The 20,456-nt window shown below is 37.1% G+C and overlaps 1 protein-coding gene across 6 annotated transcripts in view; it reads left to right on the forward strand.

The window, feature by feature from the left end:
- Positions 1-20,456, forward strand: part of FOXP1 (forkhead box P1) — a 359,850-nt gene that overhangs the window by 289,404 nt on the left and 49,990 nt on the right. For all 6 annotated transcript variants that reach the window (XR_005659478.1, XR_005659477.1, XM_039910133.1 and 3 more), the window contains one exon: positions 12,919-13,023. Coding sequence is in view for 4 of the 6 variants with exons in the window: in XM_039910133.1 (XP_039766067.1) it covers positions 12,919-13,023 (105 nt within the window). In the remaining 2 variants the exon portion in view is untranslated. The remainder of the gene's footprint in view (positions 1-12,918; positions 13,024-20,456) is intronic.

Raw genomic sequence — 20,456 nt, forward strand, 5'->3', positions numbered from 1 at the left:
AATTAAAAATCGAAGTAGTGCCATGATATGAGGCATGAAAATAGTGTCCAAATGCATAGAACTGTATTTAAAGTCCCCATTTAGCTGGGAAATATTTACCTCATGTAAAATTGAACTATATGTTCTATAAGGACATCATAAACTCATTTAATGAGAAAGGAGCAGACTTTATTATTGAGATTTTTTTCCCCTCAAAATCAAGTTTGCAAGCATTGCTTGATGATATCCTAGAGAAGGCTATGAAAATAAATTAGTCATAAAACCTAAAATATTTAAAGATTAAAAACAGTAGCTATGACAAAGAAATGGATGCCACCCAGAATTACTGGTTAGGAAAAGGCTGCTTGGTCAAATGAGTCTACTTGAAATGTGTCTCAATCTTGCATCCTGTACAAGTAACTGAATCTTTACATTTTACCACTGAAATGTTGGAATTTCTTTCAAACTTACATATATTTTATGTGATCTCTTCACAAGCCATGTTAATAATAGTGTTTCTATGTATTTCCAACGTCGTGGTCTTTGCACTGTTGTCATTATCAAATGCTGCAGATTGCTAAAGTTTTCCTTTTGTTACCTCACATATGGCAAGGAACAGTGACAGAATGGACAGGATGCTATAGAGTCACATTGGCATTTCTTTGTGTGATTTCTATAGTATTTTTTGCAGTTTTCAGTCACTGTGTTTCATGTTCATGTTACCACATGTAACGTGTTTCACGAGGCTTTACATGTGCTCTACTGTTCACTCAGATAATGTAAATTGCAGATATATATCGATAATATGAACAGTCCTGAACTCCCCAGGAATGTTCTAGCCGAAATGCACATTGTGGCACAACTGTATGTATTCCTAAAGTTCTCTTCCATCCCCGCACCCCTCATTTTGTAGTCAGTCAAGGTATAAGTATATTCTTCTTATTAAAACATTGCTGTTAGCTCATAAAGAGAAATTGTTGCTCTGTGTTCCAGCTTGTCATTTCAGGCTGAGTGAATAAAGAAGATAACTATTCCTTTGGGAAACTATTTCAGGAATAAAGCAACAAATATGCTAGCCAGAGAATTCTCTTAACTGTAATTTTTATTTTCATGGGTACTCAAAAATACCATTCTGATGGGTCCTTAAATGCCATTTCATATACAGAGCACAATTTCCAGAGCACAGGTGGTGCTAATATAGGACAGTCCCCTAGGCACTTGTCACCAAGAGTTGTACAGCTTGTTCAGTGGTTGCATCCATATGGCAATCTGTCCCATTCATAGAAAGACATTGTAGCTATGCCTGTGGGTGCTGTGGTCAATGTAGTGTAAAACGTAGATTCTAACTCTCAGCAGCCTATGTTACGCAGTTTGTTTTATCGACGATTCAAGTTGCAGCATTTAAAAAAAATCAACTGAGAGGAAATGCCAAAGCAATCTTGCCAGCTTCATTTTTTTCATTCTTAATAGCACATGGTTAATTCAGGAGGTGTAATTGAATTTGTTTGCTACCTACTGGTTCATAGGAAGTCATTAAAAAAAAAACCTTCCTGAGTTGTTTACACATGGATTAACTCTGAATTTAAGAAGTAGACACTGTAGCTCACATTCTTCTATAGATTTTCATTTATAATAACTAAAAAGGAAAATGAGCTTTGTGAATAAAGTTCTTTTCCATCCCTTTTCTGTGGTGATGCACCGTTTTCTTCTTCATGTTTGTTCAAAAAAAAATCCTGTGTATTAGGAGAAAATTGCCGACACTTCTCTTTTGTATCTAGATATTTTAAAGTGATATATTCCCAAGAGCATTATAGCTGCAAAAGAGAGAATTGGGTGAAAAGATTTCTCCTGTAGATAAGATGAAAAAATCTGCAAATTCAAAAACACTTTAAAAATATCTAAGACAATGAAATGAATGTGTAGTTTTCAATTTGTCAAAATGTTCTTCTGCTTTTATGTAACTATTTGTGCTCTTGTTTGGTAAACAGATAGACACCATAGCAACAAGACACTACCTATACTACAGAATTCTTTAAGCAAATAGCATTCTAGCGCCCTTCAAACTTTACTCCTTTTATTGTCTTTGAGCTTTAATCAATGACACAAACACTAGTCATTTTTTATAGACTTTTAAAGTGTTTTGTTTTTGTTTTTTTCTCAGAAGATTTCTTTCCCTGTTTAATAAATCTAAAATATGCATATACATGTAGCTATTTTTAACTCAAGGAGTTTCAGAGAATTCTATATTCTGCATTACAATATTGGAATACTTAGACTATTCCATATTCTAACAGTAACAATCCTTTTGATGTGTTCATTCTTGACCATATGACTAAATATTAAAAAATGCTCTTAATCTTCCATTGGTACTTCAAACACTTGTGTCTGAGGCAGAGAGAAGATAAGTGATTTGCCCAAGGAAACACAGCAAATGATTGGCAGAGCAGTTGGCTGAGCTGGAATTAGAACCCAGGTCCTCTGAGTCCTAGCCCCCTGATCTTTCCACTAGGCCATGCTGCTTTTCTAAGTGTGGTCCATGTAGGAAATGACCAAAAATGTGGTGTGAGTCACATGAGTGTACAAATGTGGCAAACAGGTGCAAGCACTTACACAAGTGATTGCCAGCACTTGTTAAGCACTTACTCTGGGTCAAGCACTGTTCTAAGCACTCTAATACAAATAAAAATAAGAAATGAATATCCAGTGTGATGCCTAATTAGAAATTAATATGTAGTTATAGACTAGCACTTGGAAGGATCACACTCCCTCCTCCCCCTTCATTAGGATATAAAGACGATATTGGGTGTAGTCAATAATGCTCCACCCAGCTCAGGATTCTGATGGTGGCACCAAGGGATATTTGGAGGATAGGTGTGTTGGTTCTCATCTTTACACCTGACCTCATGGTTATGAATATGCCATCTAGTATCCATGACTTTTTCCCCATGCTAATCCATTATGCTGTAGCATTTCTACCTCAGCTGTATTTTTCCACTTTGGGGTACTCAGGTGGAAAGAATATAGAAAAACTGGATTAGCTATAAAGAAGAAATACTAAGATGATTAAAGCAACATAGAAATGGATAAACAAACATAGAGCATAGAGAATCTGCCTCAGAAAATGGCTGCTGCCGGAGGGTGAGGTTATGAAGCATATATACATGCTTAAAGGGGTGATACAAAGAAGGAATCATTTTTCCATAACTAGTATGAATGGACCTGCTAAACTACCGTCCTCACAGTGTGGACTTCTTGCACCACTAAAATTCAAATCAAACTCCAAATATGGTTGAAGCACTTTAGGGGAAGACTGTAATGAGAAGCCAATCTGGTATACCTTGCTTCCTTTCATGGTAAGGTCAACTAAAATTTAGAATAAAACCCAGTAATGTGAGGAATAAGATTTATCTCTTTTTTTCTTTTTCCTGTTTTCTTTAAATGTCAATTTGGGATTTCAGTACTTTGGAAGTATTCTCCATTTGTTTCTGACTGACTTTTCTTGAGCAATTCCACTTCCATTTTGTGCTTTGATTGCACAATCTCTGACTGACAGCTCTTTTACCTCCTATACTTAATCTCCTTTTTCATTCTCCTGCGGATGCATTCTTCTGGCTACACCCAGTTAGTTTATATATGCCTTGTTCAGATACCCTAAAGAGTCCTAAGAAATCAATAGTCAAAGGTTTGGGGGATTGAAAATGGGATGCCTTCCACATGTGGATGGTATCCCTGTAGACAAAGTGACTCACCATAGACAAACAAACTTCTATTGGGCATAGCAAGAGTGTCTGCATATCAGTGTTAGTAACTCTTGGATTAGATATCTTTAAGATGTATTGACACAGTTACTCATAACCACTCCTTGGAAAGCATTATGTTTTGTTAAATAGATCTTTGTATTAATGCTGTCTAGAACAAACTGTAGATTACAACCTCAGCAAAACTGTGGCTCAGTTGCCATTATTTGTTCCTTCTGAGATGAGACTTGGGCTTTGATATTTTTGTTCGTATACTTTCCTTATTTCTTAACTTATCACTAGCCAAATAAAAGCTTTCTGACATTATCCTCAGGCTGTTCTGTTCTGTGTTTATGATTGACTGATCAGAATGCACCAGCCAGTCACAGATACAGAAGTTCAGTTTCTGAGCCCCATTGTTCTGACATCTCAGATTCTCTTGGGATATTTTAATCATGTTGCTCAAAGATATGCAGCAGGATGCTGATGAAGAGAGCAAAAATTAAAATCATTGTAGCCTTAAAGTGTAACCTTTTGTTTTACCAAAGCTAGCTCCATTGATAATAGTAAGTGACTTTTAGGCAACTTCCTTGACCCTTCTCTTCCACCCGAGGAGGGACCCCTTCGACCCAGTCAGGTGTAAAAAATAGTAATAATAATGGTTTCGGTTAAACCGTACAATGTGCCAGGCACTGTACGAAGTGCTGGGGTAGATACAATATAATTAGGGTGGACACATTCCCTGTGGTAGACCTGAAAAATATGACCTATCCCCCAATGTTTCCCTAATGGTGCTTATATGGCCTTTAGTCACCCCTGACCCCATTCATTTATTGTTCAGAATCCAGACTGACTCCATGGTCTACAAGATTACAAATATTGAACCTGAGGCTCTGATTTGGTGCCTCCAGCTTGAGAACCCCTAAATCAGGAAGGTAGGTTTCTGTCAGTCATAGTGAACCAGAGTTTTGAGATTTTTGTCATTCTGATGGATCCAGGCTGGACCACTCTGGAGTTCTCCTGCACTATTTCAGATCTCTTGGTACAGTTCTGATCCTGCCATTATCTAGGCCTATAGCCTCATGGTAGGCACATTTGTAGTCTGAAGGCATTCTTTTGTATGATCCCAAGTGCTTCTTAATTTAGTACTCTAAGCACAGTTAGCCCTCAGTGAATACCTTTCATCGGCTAGGCATGTGGCATGTGGGTAGCAGCGTGGCTTAGTGGATAGAGCATGGGCCTGGGAGTCAGAAATACCTGGGTTCTAATCCTGGCTCTGCCACTTGTCTGCTGTGTGACCTTGCACAAGTCACTTCACTTCTCTGGGCTACAGTTGCCTCACCTGTAAAATGGGGATTAAGACTCTGAGCCCTGTGTGGGACAGGGACTGTGTCCAACCTGATTAGCTTGTATCTACTCCAGGGCTTAGAATAGTGCTTGACACATAGTGAGTGCTTAACAAATACCATCATTTTTTTTAAAATTGCATGCACAAGGTGAATGCATCATCATCAATGGTATTTATTGAGTGCTTATTGTGTGTGGAGCACTCTACTCAGCACTTAGGAGAAACATGCAGCACATAGTAACTTGATAGAGTGACTTACTGGAAAAATCATGGGCTTGGGAGTCAGAGGATGTGGGTTCTAATGCTGACTTCTCTGTGCCTGTTGCCTCATCTGTAAAATGGGGAATAAAAATGTGAGTCCCATGTGGGATAACCTGATTACCCCTGTATCTACCCCAGTATTTAGAACAGTGCTTGGCACATAGTAAGTGTTTAACAAATGCCCCCATTATTATTATTATGATTATGGCAGCCCACAAGAATGTCCATCTAATGTTCCTGAAAGGGCACCAAAATATCCAACCACCAGTCCCATAAAGTATTACAATCCATTTTTTTTATTTGTGGCCTTTTAATAAAGCATCCGTGCAGTGACTTGGAAGGCTTTTGGTTCTGCAAACCCTTAGTCCCTGCTCAGTCCCACATTGAACAATCAATTTATTTATTTATTAATTTATTATTGTATTTATTGAGGGCTTACTGTGTGCACAGCACTGAACTAGGCTTGGGGGAGTACAATTCAGTAGAGTTTAAATAGACAATAGACACTATCCCTGTCCTCCAGGGGCTTACAGTCTAGTGGGAGAGACAGACCTTAAAATAAATTACCCATAGGAAAAGCAACAGAATATAAGAATATGTACACTAGTGTTGTGGAGCTGGGAGTGGGGTGAGTAGCCAGATATTTAAGTAGTACAGAGATCAAACTATGTAGGCAATGGAGAAAGGAGGGCAAATGGGGTGGGAAATTGAGATGTAAGTTAGCAAAGTCACCCTCTTCCATCTGTGCCAACTTAACCCGTTATACTAGGCTAAGAGAATAGACTTGGAGGAACCAGCAGCTCACTATAAACAGATTCATGTTAAATCCCAATACATAATAACCTGAGAACCTAAACTAAAGGTAAGAGGCCAGCGTAATATAAACCCTGAGCACATGGGCATGTGTTAATTTGCCTGACTTCATTAAAATGAGCATAATTTGTTTGAGAATATGAAATAAGAATCATACAAATGGTTAACATCTCTTATGTCAGATGAAAGGTTAGTTAATATAGTCTACACATCTGGAGGCACAATAATGCCTGCAGATATTAACAATAATCTCAATCTTTTCCAAAGCACAAATCTGGCATTTATTAGACTAATTCACAATTATGTCAATTGTAAGTTCTACACATGAATTTAGGGAATGTAAAAATGCTCTAATTGAACATGATTTTAAAAGTTGACAGAAAATTAAGTTGATGGGGTTATAGGAGTAGGAGTCAAGGATTCACTCGCTGCTTGGAAAACTGAGTGATGAAGATGTATTTCTGACCATTTCTAACCAACCATCTCCATTCATTCTAGTATATGCCTCCTAATGTGCTTTCAGATACATCTGTTGCAGTGAGAGTAGTGTCCCAAACTGAATCCTTTTCTAAAACTAAAGAATAAGAGGATGACATTGTGCTCCTTCCTTGTGGTAGAAGACCAAAGCAGTAAGGCCAAATATGAAGTCTAAGCAGTTTTTCTCACACTTCAAATAAAGAAAAGAACCCCTATATACTTACAAGCCTACTTTCTGGGTAGCTTCAAAGCTGCAAGGTCATTCATTCCCTCCTAGTCCTTCTAAAAATAATTTGTAGTCTTTTGTACTACAGCACAGTTTTTCATGAGAATAGTAATTAGAGTTACTTCCCAGGTTATTCGTACTCTTTCATGTAGGTACTTGACCTTTTCCCTTAACTCCACACCAGCAAATATTTAGGAATTTCATTTATGGATTTTCCTTCTTTCCTCCCCCCCCCCCCCCAAAAAAAGCAACCACCCCCACGGAGTGATTTTAAACTAGAACAATATATTGTGATCCCAGCCAATACTAAGGAAATAGGTATGAAGCAATGGAACAGAATAAACCTGCTAAAGGAGTGTGATGCCCTGAACATTAGTAGCATCATCCATAGTATCAATAACTGTCTTTCCTACTTAGACTGTGAACCCTATCTAGGACAGGGACTATGTCTGATCTGAATATCTTGTATGTACCAGTGCTTTGTACGGGGCTTGGCACAAAGTAAGCACTTAACAAATATCGCAAATTATTATTCAATATCCTCAGCCTGCATAATTCCTGCAACTCTTTAAAGTGAACTTTCAGCAAATTACCAAAGTTTCACATAGCTTCCCTTAGCCCCCTGCTTAGCAATGAAGCCATTGGCCTGGGTCCTACTTTAGTAATGCTTCCCTGGCTCCTAACAGTCTCCTTTTTTTTTAAGTTTGGTGGCACATTACTAGTAAGTTCAGAGAAATCACCACTACCTGCTTTATAATCAATCATTTTTGGGGGGCAATGTCATTTTTCAGGACAGTAATGTATGAACATAAATTTATCATCTAGATCATAAATAAGAAATCTGGGTCACATCAGTGATTCACCCAAGACCAGTATCTGTCTGTGGCAGAAAGGATGCCTGAAAAAACAGTGTTGTTAGGTTGCCTTTCTTAACATCTGTCTCCATGGGTTGCTACATCCCCAACTTTTATAAAATAATCGTTGTTGTCCCAGTTGTTCAAAAATCATTTTTGAGCTTTCTAAGCCCCCAACTTTTTCCTCCATTCATCATGGACTTCTTGTTCATGAATTTATCCAAACCTTTCTTGAAGCTGTTAATATTTTCTGCTTGCATAATTTCTCATGATTTTCCAGGACAGTTCGTGCTATCTTCCATCAATCAATGGTATTTATTGAGTGCTTACTTTGTGCAGAACATTGCACTAGAGAATACTATTGTATTCTCTACAGTTACAGTAGAGAATACAGTTAGTAAACCGCAACCCTGCCCTCAAGGAGCTTACAGTTTAGTAGACTATAGTATAGTATAATAAAAACTTTGAGTGCCTGCTGAATGTAGGGCTCTATACTAAGCACTTGGGAAGTACAGAATTAGTAGAAAGGATCTCTGCCCTTCAGGATCTTACATTCTACAGTCTGCACTAAAATTATAGATAGGATGAGGTAATAGAATATGAATATGCATGCATTAATTTGATGGGAGAGGTGGGAGTACCTAAGTACTTAGTTGGCACCGAAGTGCTAGCTCGGTGGATATAGGGTGGAGAGATGAGAAACTTTTTTTTAAAAAAATGATTTTTTATTAAGCACTTACTATCTGCCAGGCACTGTACTAAGTGTGGGGAAAGATAGAAGCTAATCAAATTGGATACAGTTCATGTCCCACATGAAGCTCATAGTCTTTATTCCCATTTTACAAGTGATATAACTGAGGCACAGAGTATTGGAGTGAATTACCCAAGGTCACACAGCAAACAAGTGGTGGAGCTGGGATTAGAAGCCAGGTCTTTCTGACTCAGTGGTCTGAACAGTGTAATTTTATAATTATTTCGCTCAATGATGTTTTTGATGATGATGAAAACCAACCGTGGAATAATTTCTGGTTATCAGATTTTAGTTTTAGAGTGTACTTTATTGACTCTGATTATTTTGGTTGAACGACAAGTAACTGGGTCCCGGCTTTGCAACTTGTCTGCAGTGTGACCTTGGGTAAGTCATTTAACTTCTCTGTGCCTTAGTTACCTCATCTGTAAAATGGGGATTGTGACTGTGAACCCTATGTGGGACAGAGACTGTGTCCAACCTGATTAGGCTGTATCTACCCAGCACTTAATATGGTGCCTGGCACATTTTAAAGCACTTAAAAAATTCCATAAAAAAAGAGAATTACTCAAATTTGTCAGTGTAGAAAGTAAACCATTGGGGTAGAGGATAGTTCCTTCCCCTTCAAAAGAAACCCTACCCTGGTAAAGGGTTACAGTGGATGGTAAAGGAGAGAATAGCTAGGAGCCAGAGGAAGACAAGCAGGAAGCAGATGCCCTGAAAGCAGAGGCCTCTACTAAGAGGAAAATCCTGCAGTGGAGCCCTTAGTGGGGGGAACTCAGAGCCAAAAAGACCTGTGTTGCTTTAGGAACTGAGGAAATTAATGTAGTAATGTGCGGATTATGCAGATACCCAAAATTAAAATAAATGCCTCTGTCTTTGGCCTTTGTGAATTCAGGGCTGGTACATGGTACAGTCACAAGTGTGAAGGGAAGATGGTGGCTATTGTAAGCATAATCAAAGCTGTCCAGTTCAACTAGAGATATGGAGGAACTCTATTTTTTTTTAAATCCAGGTTCTAGATGAACACATACACTGTTGAAATAGTATAGTACAGCAAAACTATTGCCATTTAATTCACCTGACATTAGAGAAGCAGCACGGCCTAGTGTGGAGATTCAAATTTCAACCATTAGCCCAGGAATGGCCAAATAGCAGCTCACAAGACACCTGCAGCTCTTCATTTGCTGTGTAGCTTGTGCATATGTTTTATGATTTATTATTTTCCCACCATAGTGCTATTGTTCCAGTCCTTGGGCGGCAGCGCCTTCCTCCCAGTTAGGGCTGGGCCAGGGAGGGGCATGTTGTCCTGTTCCACGGAGCTCTTTCTAGAACACCTGCTTGTCACTATATGCTCTTTGACTCCCATCTCCCTGCACATCCAACAATATTTTATTTCACAGATATAATTCGTGGACGATTTGAAGACAGTTCATCCTTTCATTCATTATTCATTTCCTCTGTTGCCCCTCTAGCCCTATGCCAAAAGGCCAAAGACAGTGGCATTTATTTTAACTTTGGGTAGCTGCGTAATCCACACGTTACTGCATGTTTCATACTTTGAAAGTTACTTCTTTAGGATTACCATTCAGAAGTACATCTGGTCATTACTAATTGTGTTTCATCTGGAATTTGTGTCTTGGGTATGAAAATCCCAAATCTGTCTTGTTGCAGCTACTCAGAGTTGAGAGCAATAATGAAGTCCAAAGCTCAAGAATTGGAATATGGGTAACTTGGAGTTTTGCAACCCATAATACCTTCATTTTAAAAAATTGAAAATTAATTCATTTTCAGGTTTTAAAAATTATGCTGCATTCAGATTATGCTGACTCACAGTAACCATATGTCTGTTTTGTCAAATCCCTTAATCCAGACTATTAGGTACAAGAAGGATGTTTTTGTTATTGTTTTTTTGTTTTTGTGGCAAACTGCTCATATTCAGAAGAATTTGTGAGGTTCATTTTTAAAAGTGTCTGCACTGATGGAGCTATGGAACCAGTCTTCAAGAGCACTTATAAAATATATCCCCTTTATTAAGAATAAAAAACACCCACTTGTTATTAGGTCAGATTTTGTGTAAAAAATGCAGGGTTTATTAGGTATGAGGTTTACCCCCTCTGCCCACATACGTTTAAGAGGAAAAAAGAACAATTTGAGATCAGGAGAAAGGTACAAAGAGACCTGGTTATGACTGGGCATCCCACTGAAAATTAGTTGATTGTGTTTTGGATGCATTTTGATGTATATATGGTCTGAAAAGATATGTTACTTATTGTCAAAGCACTTCAGTCAGTACCTGAATATTTTATAAATGAGTTTTCATATAAACCCCAAATCCCCACCATTGTCAGAACCACTATAACACTTACTTATGGGGTTTGTGGTTCAAATGAATGATTTTAAAAATACACTAGTAGTGTGCTAGGATACATTGCATGTGCAATCATCAGCAATGTTCCTGATTTTATCCTGATTTAATAGTTTTGGGTACTGGTATAGATGAAGTAGCGACAAATTAAAAATCCTGGTGATGCCAAAGGAGAAAGACCTTTTAGATTTTTTTTTTACCTCGTTTTTCAGCTAATGCGCATTATACTATACATTTTTACTGTACAGTAAATAGTGGATGATGTCAAATTTTATACTCTTCTTTAAGGATTACTGAAAAATAAGTCTGTAAAGACAGTACTTTTTTGCCTTTGCATCATACTCTCTTTGAACGCACCATCATTCTCCAAATAATTTGAAGATTAGAGTGAAGATAACTGCATGATATCTTTGTTTCATTTACCTAAAGGGTCACCTTTGTTTCTTTTAACTTCTCATCAGTACATCTTTGCTTCTTTATTTAAAAGCAGTCTTACAGGAGGCAAATCAGTTAAGCTACAGACATCACTAGGTGCAACATGTACTTGTCAGGCAGGATTCCCTTTCGATACTTCAGCTCAACTCACTCACCCATTTTCTCTTTCAGGAAATTGTTTTCTTATTTTATCTGAACAGTAGTTGATCGCTGGCTTAGGTTAGCTTGAAATTTCCAGAGGGATTCACAGCAAGGGTTGCCGAACAACTAGCGAGAGTTAGTTTGATGTGTCTTTTGTTTAATGGCATGGCATTGTGACCAGCCGCTCTGGTTCACTTTCATCTGAAGCATGTTATAAATTCATAAAATGTGTTTGTTGAAAGTGATCTTATTACTTGTGAATATTAATTGTCCTTGTTTTACATACATTTTTATGGAATTAAATTAGTTAAATGCATGTATACATTATACACAGTTGTGGAGTGTCATTGATTGTGATACACAAAAGGGTCTGTATCTCATATCCTTTGTGGGCTTAAAGTTCAAAGTATGGCACAGTCAATGGACTTATACACAAAAAAAATCTTGCTCAGAAAAGGAAATATGCGCAAGTACAAAACAGAACTATTAATGCTGTTTTTTATATTCCGTGTAAGCTAAGGTTATATGAAAACTATTGTGTAAAAATATTTTTTGAAAGAAACACAAATTCAGCAGCCTAATAAAGAAAATATTCTAGAATATGGTTCATCAGTTAGTACCTCAGATACATTTCCCTGAACACCACATGGTGTGGATCAAAGAATCCTATGACTTGGATCAGTGCTGCCAAATCATTATGTATTGATTGGAATTCCGCAGAAGGATTAACCCTGTAGTGCCCATATGACATTTCCTTTAATTCTAGTACTTTAGTTGGAAGGTTATATGTCCTTATTACCAAAACCTAAAAAGGTGGTTAATCCTGTCTAACGCATTTTGAAGACTCTGAATCGTTTACTTATACAGTTCTTCCGTGATTGATTTTACTTTGGTCATATCTATGTACATAACTGAAATTTTTAAATCTACCAGTGTGGCTTAAATGCCTACCTAGATTTCAAACCTGAGTGCAAAAGATATCAAAATGTAGACCACCGTTCATATTTTAGGCATTTTATTATTATATAATTTGGTATAAAACATTAAAATTTAAATACATGATAATTCTACACAGTGTAAATGGATGCATAGTGTTTATACATGATCTAGAAATGACTTTTAGTGCATAACTGTAGATTTTTACTACTGAGTGTTCTATTAATTAGTCCTAAATTGAACATAAATCCTTGTACTCTTTGTATCTGATTTGATTGCACATTAGTAAGGAATAGGATGGGGCAAATTCCTTAATGAAAATAAAATCATTTTTCTATCTATGTACATGGGACAATTTATTTTAGTCTCTGTCTTCCCTGTAAGACTGTAAACTCTTGGAAATCAGGAAGCATGTCTGCTAACTCTGTTGTACTCTCCCAAGAGCTTGGAACAGTGCTCTGCACATAGCCCTCACTTGAGGGATACTATAGATTGGTGTAAACAATAGCTTTCCCTTTACAGCTGTGCTCACAGAAGTGGTTGATATGCAGTTCGAAGTCATATAATTTACCTTCTGTTGTGTTCTTTCCCTCAGTTTATCCCATGAGGAGCACTCGCATAGTCATCCACTCTACGGGCATGGTGTATGCAAATGGCCAGGATGTGAAGCAGTTTGTGAAGATTTCCAATCCTTTCTAAAGTAAGAATTCTTTTACTTTTGAAGCCTTTATACATTCACTCACACTGTATGTTCTCGTGAGATTTGCTAAAATAGCCCCACTGTGAGGAAAAGGTAAAATCATGAGTCACAAGGGTAAGTTTTGTACTATATGAATGATGGTAATTAAAAAACACATCTATTGAATTTTCATAATGGGATTCAAGAGCTGTTCTGAAGTAAAAGTACAACCAATTTAAACTTTAATTTTTATTTGTCTTTAATTTAACTTACTTTATTGTGAGTCTTCCCAATTGAATTTAATTTCCTGATAAATGGTTACGTTTCATAACGTGAACTGTGACTATCGTAATTAGGCCCATGCAAATTTATGCAAATTTCTTTTTGTAAAATAAGAAAAAACCCCATTCTAAATAATGTTAAGCTGATTCTCCTCTCTTCTCTGAGCCCTGATTATATCCACTGGAATCACGCATTTGTGTTAAGAGGAAAATGGTGCTAAATAAGAACCTCTGAAAGAAAAGATTGTAGTTACTTTCATATGAAATATCTAATGAAAGTTATGGGTTTTATTCTTTCCAGTTTAATCAAATGTACTGTTTATTTGTCATCTCATATGTTGTTTCATTCATTCATCCATCTATCTAAGGTGCCTTATTTCCATTTTATAAATGAAGAAACAAGGCCCAGAGAGGTTAAGTTAATGTTAATAATAATAGTGTTAATAATAATGATTATTCAGTGAATTGTTCATAGTCAAGTAACAAGCAGTGACAGCTGGGACTAGAACTAGGAGTTTTGACTCCTAGTCCCACACTTTTGCCACTAGGACACTCCGCCTTCCTCGCTCTCTTTCTCTCTCTCTATAATATATATGCATATATATTATATATATAATAATTATGGTACTTGTTAAGTGTTTACTACGTGCTAAGTACTGTTCTAAACACTGGGGGAAAATATAAATTAGTCAGGTTGGACACAGTCCCTGTCACATGTAGGATTCACAGTCTTAATTCCCATTTTACATATGAGGTAACTGAAGCCCAGAGAAGTTAAGTGATTGCCCAGTTAGACCCCCGATTAGACTGTAAGCCCATCAAAGGGCAGGGACTGTCTCTATCTGTTACCGATTTGTACATTCCAAGCGCTTAGTACAGTGCTCTGCACATAGTAAGCTCTCAATAAATACTATTGAATGAATGAATGAATTACCCAAGATCACACAGCATACATGTGGTGGATCCGGAATTAGAACCCATGACCTCTGACTCCCAGGCCTATGCTATATATAGCACTTGACCTTGCGCAAGTCACTTCTTCTCTGGGCCTCAGTTACCTCATCTGTAAAGTGGGGATTAAGATTATGAGCCCCATATGGGATGATGACTGTGTTCAATCTGAGTATCTTGTATCTACCCCAGTGCTCAGTATAGGGTCCCAAAGTAGCTTTGCTTCCAAATTGGCATTCTTGGGTGGCAAGGGTGATCCCCGAAATGCAGTAAAGTTGCCTTACATACTAGCTTCAGTGGGACAAAGGGGCATTCCTGAAACCCACTAGGACTGTGATACTTCTCGCTTTGGCACCTTCTCCATCCAAACTTCCCTCCTTGGGACCCTCTTTCCAAGCATCACAGTCATGGAAGGCTTTTCACTCCCTTTGTGGGATTGCAGGTCCTGGCATTCCATTGGAGTTCTGAGAACTGGATTGGATTTAAGATTTCTTCTGCTCTGCCTTCTGCATAGATGCAGGGTTTCTCATGACTTCAGATTTTCCAGAGGTCTCTACTTGAGAGAAACAGCTATTTTAAAGTACAGCCAAGGAACTTCCCCTGTTTATCTGGTTGCTTCTTGGTTTGATAGTTTGATTATTTTTTAAGGTCAATTTCTCCATCTGCTTTAATAATCTAAACAGAATAATATTAATGTGAACACCTATTAATACTTTATTTCTTGGAGGCAGTTCTGGTGAACATATTTTTGTTCAATTTATGGGAGCGTGCAGGCGTTTGCCTTAGTTTTTCAGTTATAAAGTTTTATTTCCAAAGTTACTTGTAGACACTAGAGATCATTTGACTTTAAAAATATAAGAGAATGATAGAAGAGAAAATTTCTCCTTGTGTATTTTTAAAAAGGTGCCATATTCTAAGGATGTACACCTGTCTTTCTGGAATGACTAATATTTAGAAAATTTATTTTTTCCTATATTGAGTAAACCTAATTCATTTCCAGTAAAGATATAAAATTGGTTCAGTGGACTAAGCCCAGCACTCAACTCAATTGTTTTCTTGTTCCACAGTTTACTTATGTACATTTTACTTAGTAGGCAAAGCAATTTTTATTTTATCTGACCCACAGTGTCCTCACCTCTATCTCGTCCAGTTAAATATTTTGTAATGTGCTTTGCTCATCTTTAGCACTCTAAAAAGAGAAATAGCAATACATTAGGAAAAATGTCAGGCTCAGAGTTTGGAAGAAAAAGTTCAGTATTTCCAAATTCATTTACTAGTGGAATAAGTTTTCCCTTAATCCTAAACCAGTGCTCCTGAACATGTGGAACCACTTGCTGAGGTGGAAAAGGCATTGCTTCCCTTTCTTGGTGCTTCCACTTCTCTATTGAAATAACCAGCAAATCAGTACTCATTAGGAAGAAGGTTTTCTGAAGTAGACATATATCTTTCTTGTAACTGGGCTGAAAACATCAATTAAATTTTTCATGGGTCACCAAACAATTATCACATGGTAACTGCCAGACATGCCATCCTGGGATGTTTTTGATATGATAATGTCAAGGTGGTAGTTTCCAGTGATTCCTTTCTAATTACCAGATATGTAAGTTTTTTTCATAGCATCTGCTTCTGCATGAGTCTTGTGTCAAGTCTACTTCCCTCTTTAATAATAATAAAAAAACCCCACACTGACCAAAATAGATTTTTGACTTGATAATTTAACATTCATTTAAAATCCTCTAGGGTTCCGGAGAGCCCGCCCATCGCTTACACTCAGCTCCCTGACCCCGAGTCTCTTCTTTTTGGATGGTATTGAGATAAATCTCCAAGTGCCTCAATTTGTTTGTCACTTGGGAACTTGGGAGGAGCATTAACTTGTTCAGACTATTGTTTGGTGCATTGTTGAAATACCTCAGTGTAATAGAACTCTTCCCTCATGGTTTGAAACCATCATGACTACTTCTAAGGAGGTCTCTTCCTTTCTAAGAGGTAGAAACTTACTACCAAGGAGTTGTGCCCCTCAATCAATCAATCATCAATTGTAGTTATTGAGTGCTTGCTGTGTGCAGAGCATTGAACTGAGAGCTTGGCAGAATACAGTACAGATTTGGTAGCTCATAGTCTATCTTAAGTTTAGAGTTCGCTGATGCCCCACAATCGTATTTATTGTGCACTTAATGTATACTTAGCACTGTACCAAATGTTTAGGAGCATATAATGTAATGGTTGGTAGACATGTTCCCTGCCCACAATGAGTTTATAGTCTTTGCCCCCAGTTCTGGAAGTGCTCTTGAAAATGGGTTCACATCTGGCAGGACATTCTTAGATTCAGGATGGTACTTCTGAAACATAATCTCCACTGTTGGAGAAAGACACTATACAGAATTGTATGTGATGTTAAAAATCCAGGCTTGGAATCCATTTTTGGTACACCAGTGGGGATTACTCCCTAAAATTGTATTTGAATTTGTGTGAGACCAACTAGGTGATATACTCTGAATATTGGAAGGACACAATTCTATTCTCTTTCCATCTCTACCATCATTTTAGTGTTCATGCATGAGCAAAGAGGTAATCTGTTTAGTAACTTTTTTGCAGCTATTTTTTACTACTTCCCTCTACTAGTAAAATGGACTGTTAAAAAGACCCCAGTGAAGTTATTTAGAATGAAAGACCATACCAATAAAATGATGCCACTCTTAAACCAGGGGAAAAAAAGAATTTATGGGTCTAAAAACATAGTTCATTTTTTTCCTCCTGAGGAAGAAATATCATAACTGTTGGTAAATCAAAAACAGAGATTTGACACTCTTCTGTGATCATTCTGTAGTGTTTGTTCCCAAGGTGAGGTACACCACAGGACCCTTGATTTCAAAGATAAATACTGTACAAATAACAATCCTAGTTGTCTTTCACTCACAGCCAACAGGAGGATGCTTATCAGAATCAGCAGATATGCAAGTCTATTGTACACATTTATTTCCCTATTTCTTTTCAAAACAAGTTGCAGTTTGATTTTTTAAAAAATCTGTCAACCACGTGTTATCATTTGATGGCTTTATCAGAACTAACTGCTATCAGCAGGTGCTTCTACTAACTCTAATAAAATAGGCAAACCCTGCATTGCTTGGAATACTTAGATAACATAAAAACACAAACAGGTCCAAAATCTTCACTGTTAGATGAAGAGCTTCAGTATTATTTCACGAGAGCTTAAAGCAAGAGACCCTCTGGTTTTTATGTGAATTAGTTTTAAATTGTGGTATGCATCACCTGAAATGGAGCTTTATTGTTTGTTTCTGAGTGGCATCAGGTAGATTTGATGATCTAATTATGACTGACTTTCCTCAGTTTATCATTCCATATAAATCAGGACTTATTTATCCATTTTTGTAAATATAAGGAAATGTTGCATATCCAGGTCTTCCAGGTCGACAGATCAAAATACCTTGTGCTTATTTGAAATTCCATTGTTTCGGCATCTGTGTTGTCTCTGATGTTGGCTTGCAAAGTTCTCAGATCTTTCCATCTTCCAACATTAGAAGACTGCCCATATTGTTGAATGGTTAGTTACTCACCTAACCTCTCAATTTGTGTGTCCAAGTACCCATTTTGTGTATCCAAGACGTGCACCAGTAAAATTTGTAGATGCCCTAATAAGGGCCATCTGAAAAAGTAGACTTATTTCGTTAACATTCTTGAAGCTATAACTTCTGCTGTTTGAGAGAGAAAAACCTTTGACAGTCAATGGAACCTTTAGTAACATGCTCCTTGTGAATTTAACTTTCATGGAACTATGAAAGGTTTAATGAGAAAGGAACTACTAAGTGCACTCTGTAATGTTTTCACAAGTGTTTTTATCATGGTAACATCTTGTTTACTTTAGTTGCCTGCCTAAAACTACTTGGAACATGTTAAGAAAACATTTCAAGAAAGTCTCTACAAAGAGGCTTTTGTTTAGCAGCAACTGTGAGGCTACACAGCTCACAAAGGTGTTAACTTTCAACCCCTTAAGCACTTCCACATGAAATTCCAGCAACTGTGTTTGTGGTTTTGGAAAAGCAAAGTGCATGTTAAAGAAACCAGGTATATGCTAATACATGTTTAAGTAGGCCGGAAATCATAAATGGTTTCAAACCCATTAATTGCTATCATTTACATGTCATAATGTTCTGCAATGAAATTACCTACGGTTAGCACAACAGACACTTTTGATCAAATGGATAGGGAGAGTAAAAGACCTGTTTCTCTTCAGTTTGGTACAAGGCATATCCAATTCACATTTGATTACAGATAAAAGGAATTTCTAGGTGATGGTGTTTATACCCACTGATCCATTTTACATGGGAAGGGAAAACTACGTTACAGAGTGTCATCAAATTTTTTTCAGTTGTCATATTTTAGATGCTTTAAAGAATTTCAATATTAGCTTCCCCCCTCCCCTCCCCTCGACACCTTCTTAACCTTTCTGACATTGTTCAGAAGTTCAAGACCTTTCCAGTAGTTGCAGTATTTAGAGGTCAGAGTGGCCTAAATACCACAGTGCCCTCTAGTGATGGATATAATATTTGAGTTTTAGATAAGTATCCTTAAGATAATATCACAAAGACTACTAACGGGTGAATACATGAATGTGTGAACCTGTCTTCTGAATGGAGTATATCGAACATATAGTCGGATAGGCACCAAAACTTCAAAAAATTAGCAGTTGGCAAGCAGTGTATTTAAGCTGTTGTGTATGTATTTATGCCCACAGATATTTTGCATCTACTAGATATATTTACTATACTGCATATCTGTAGTTATATGGTTTTACATTATTATCTTCTGAAGTGCTCTTAGTTTAGATGTTTCACGTAATAATTTCCGGCATGTAATTAGAAAGTATTACTTAAAAGACAGGAATCATCTTTGTTTCATACTTTTATTGACACTGTCTACCATATTATGGCTATGTCTAAATGGTAAAATTTATTATTAGCAATAGTGTCACAAAAGTCTGAGGCAGCGATTTTCCTTTCAATAAAAGTAGTTAAAAACCTTTTAGAAAATCCATAATTTTGATTACTGGTACTTCATAAATGTATAACTGGTACTTTTTAGCTGTCTCTTTAGGGAAAAATGAGTTTTATCACCTGCAGTACCTGGGTTAATGAAATTGTGTGTTGGAATTTAGCCAGGATGAAAGATGAGATCATTTGGTGGCACTAATATTGGCAACAGGTCTCATAAAAAGCTTTGACTCTTTTTAGTGAAGTGTGACCAGATTTTTTTTTTTTAATGAGAGGTCTGAGTTAGTTGTCATTTTCAAAGTTCTCCATGGCTGTAAAATTTTCATTTGGAGTAGTATCCAAAGCCCAATGAACTTAAACTTCCAGGAAGCCAAAAGAAACACAGAACTGTCCATCAGTGCCTACAGAAGAATTTACTTGCTTCAGATTGCAACTCCAGTTCCTGTTCAACCCTTTGAAAAATCACGACTCAACTTCAATTTGAAATGATGTGCTTTTTTTCCTCTTGGTCTGCCGGCGTGTTTGTGGGTATTAGCTGTCCAGGAAATCCCTTACCTACAGATATAAATCCAAAGTGATCTTGTTTTTCCTCAGTAAACCCAGGATGTATTAGTTACAATGATTTGTTAATTTTTATGACCTATATTTATTTTATATGTGCTGTCTACTTTGAGGATGGGATCAGCTGTTGAAATAGACTTATAAAAGAAGGAAGCTCTTGGATTTTCCTTTGTAGCTTGTGATTTTCTACTTATTTGTTCTTTGTGGTCATTTTCATTGTAGAGAATCCTGTGTATACACCTCATGTGGTGGTGTAAACAATAGCAGCATTATACCTTTGACACATAGGCTAAACTCAGCCCTCTTAAGGAAGCATCAAGATATTCTGATGTATGAGCAGCTTTAGGATCTTGAAAGACTGTCAGGCTAGGATGCTTATTTGTAATGGGTCCTGACTCTGTAATTCCATTTTAGATAATGTGAAGCATTTTTCCCTCTCAACATAATATCAGTCCACTAATTATTGTAGAGAGAAATTCCTAGAGTGGAGGAGAAATTAGATGAATGGGAGAAGGGAAGGGATAAAAGCCATCTGAAGTTACCAAAAAAGGCAACTGTGAAGGTGCCTTTTCAAAAATGGATCTTCATTTGCTCTATCTGTGATTCCATTTATTAGCCTCTAGAATCGAACATTTAAACCCACTGCTGCTCC

The sequence above is a fragment of the Ornithorhynchus anatinus genome, chromosome X1 (genome assembly GCF_004115215.2).
Source record: "Ornithorhynchus anatinus isolate Pmale09 chromosome X1, mOrnAna1.pri.v4, whole genome shotgun sequence".
In the NCBI taxonomy this organism is placed as follows: domain Eukaryota; kingdom Metazoa; phylum Chordata; class Mammalia; order Monotremata; family Ornithorhynchidae; genus Ornithorhynchus; species Ornithorhynchus anatinus.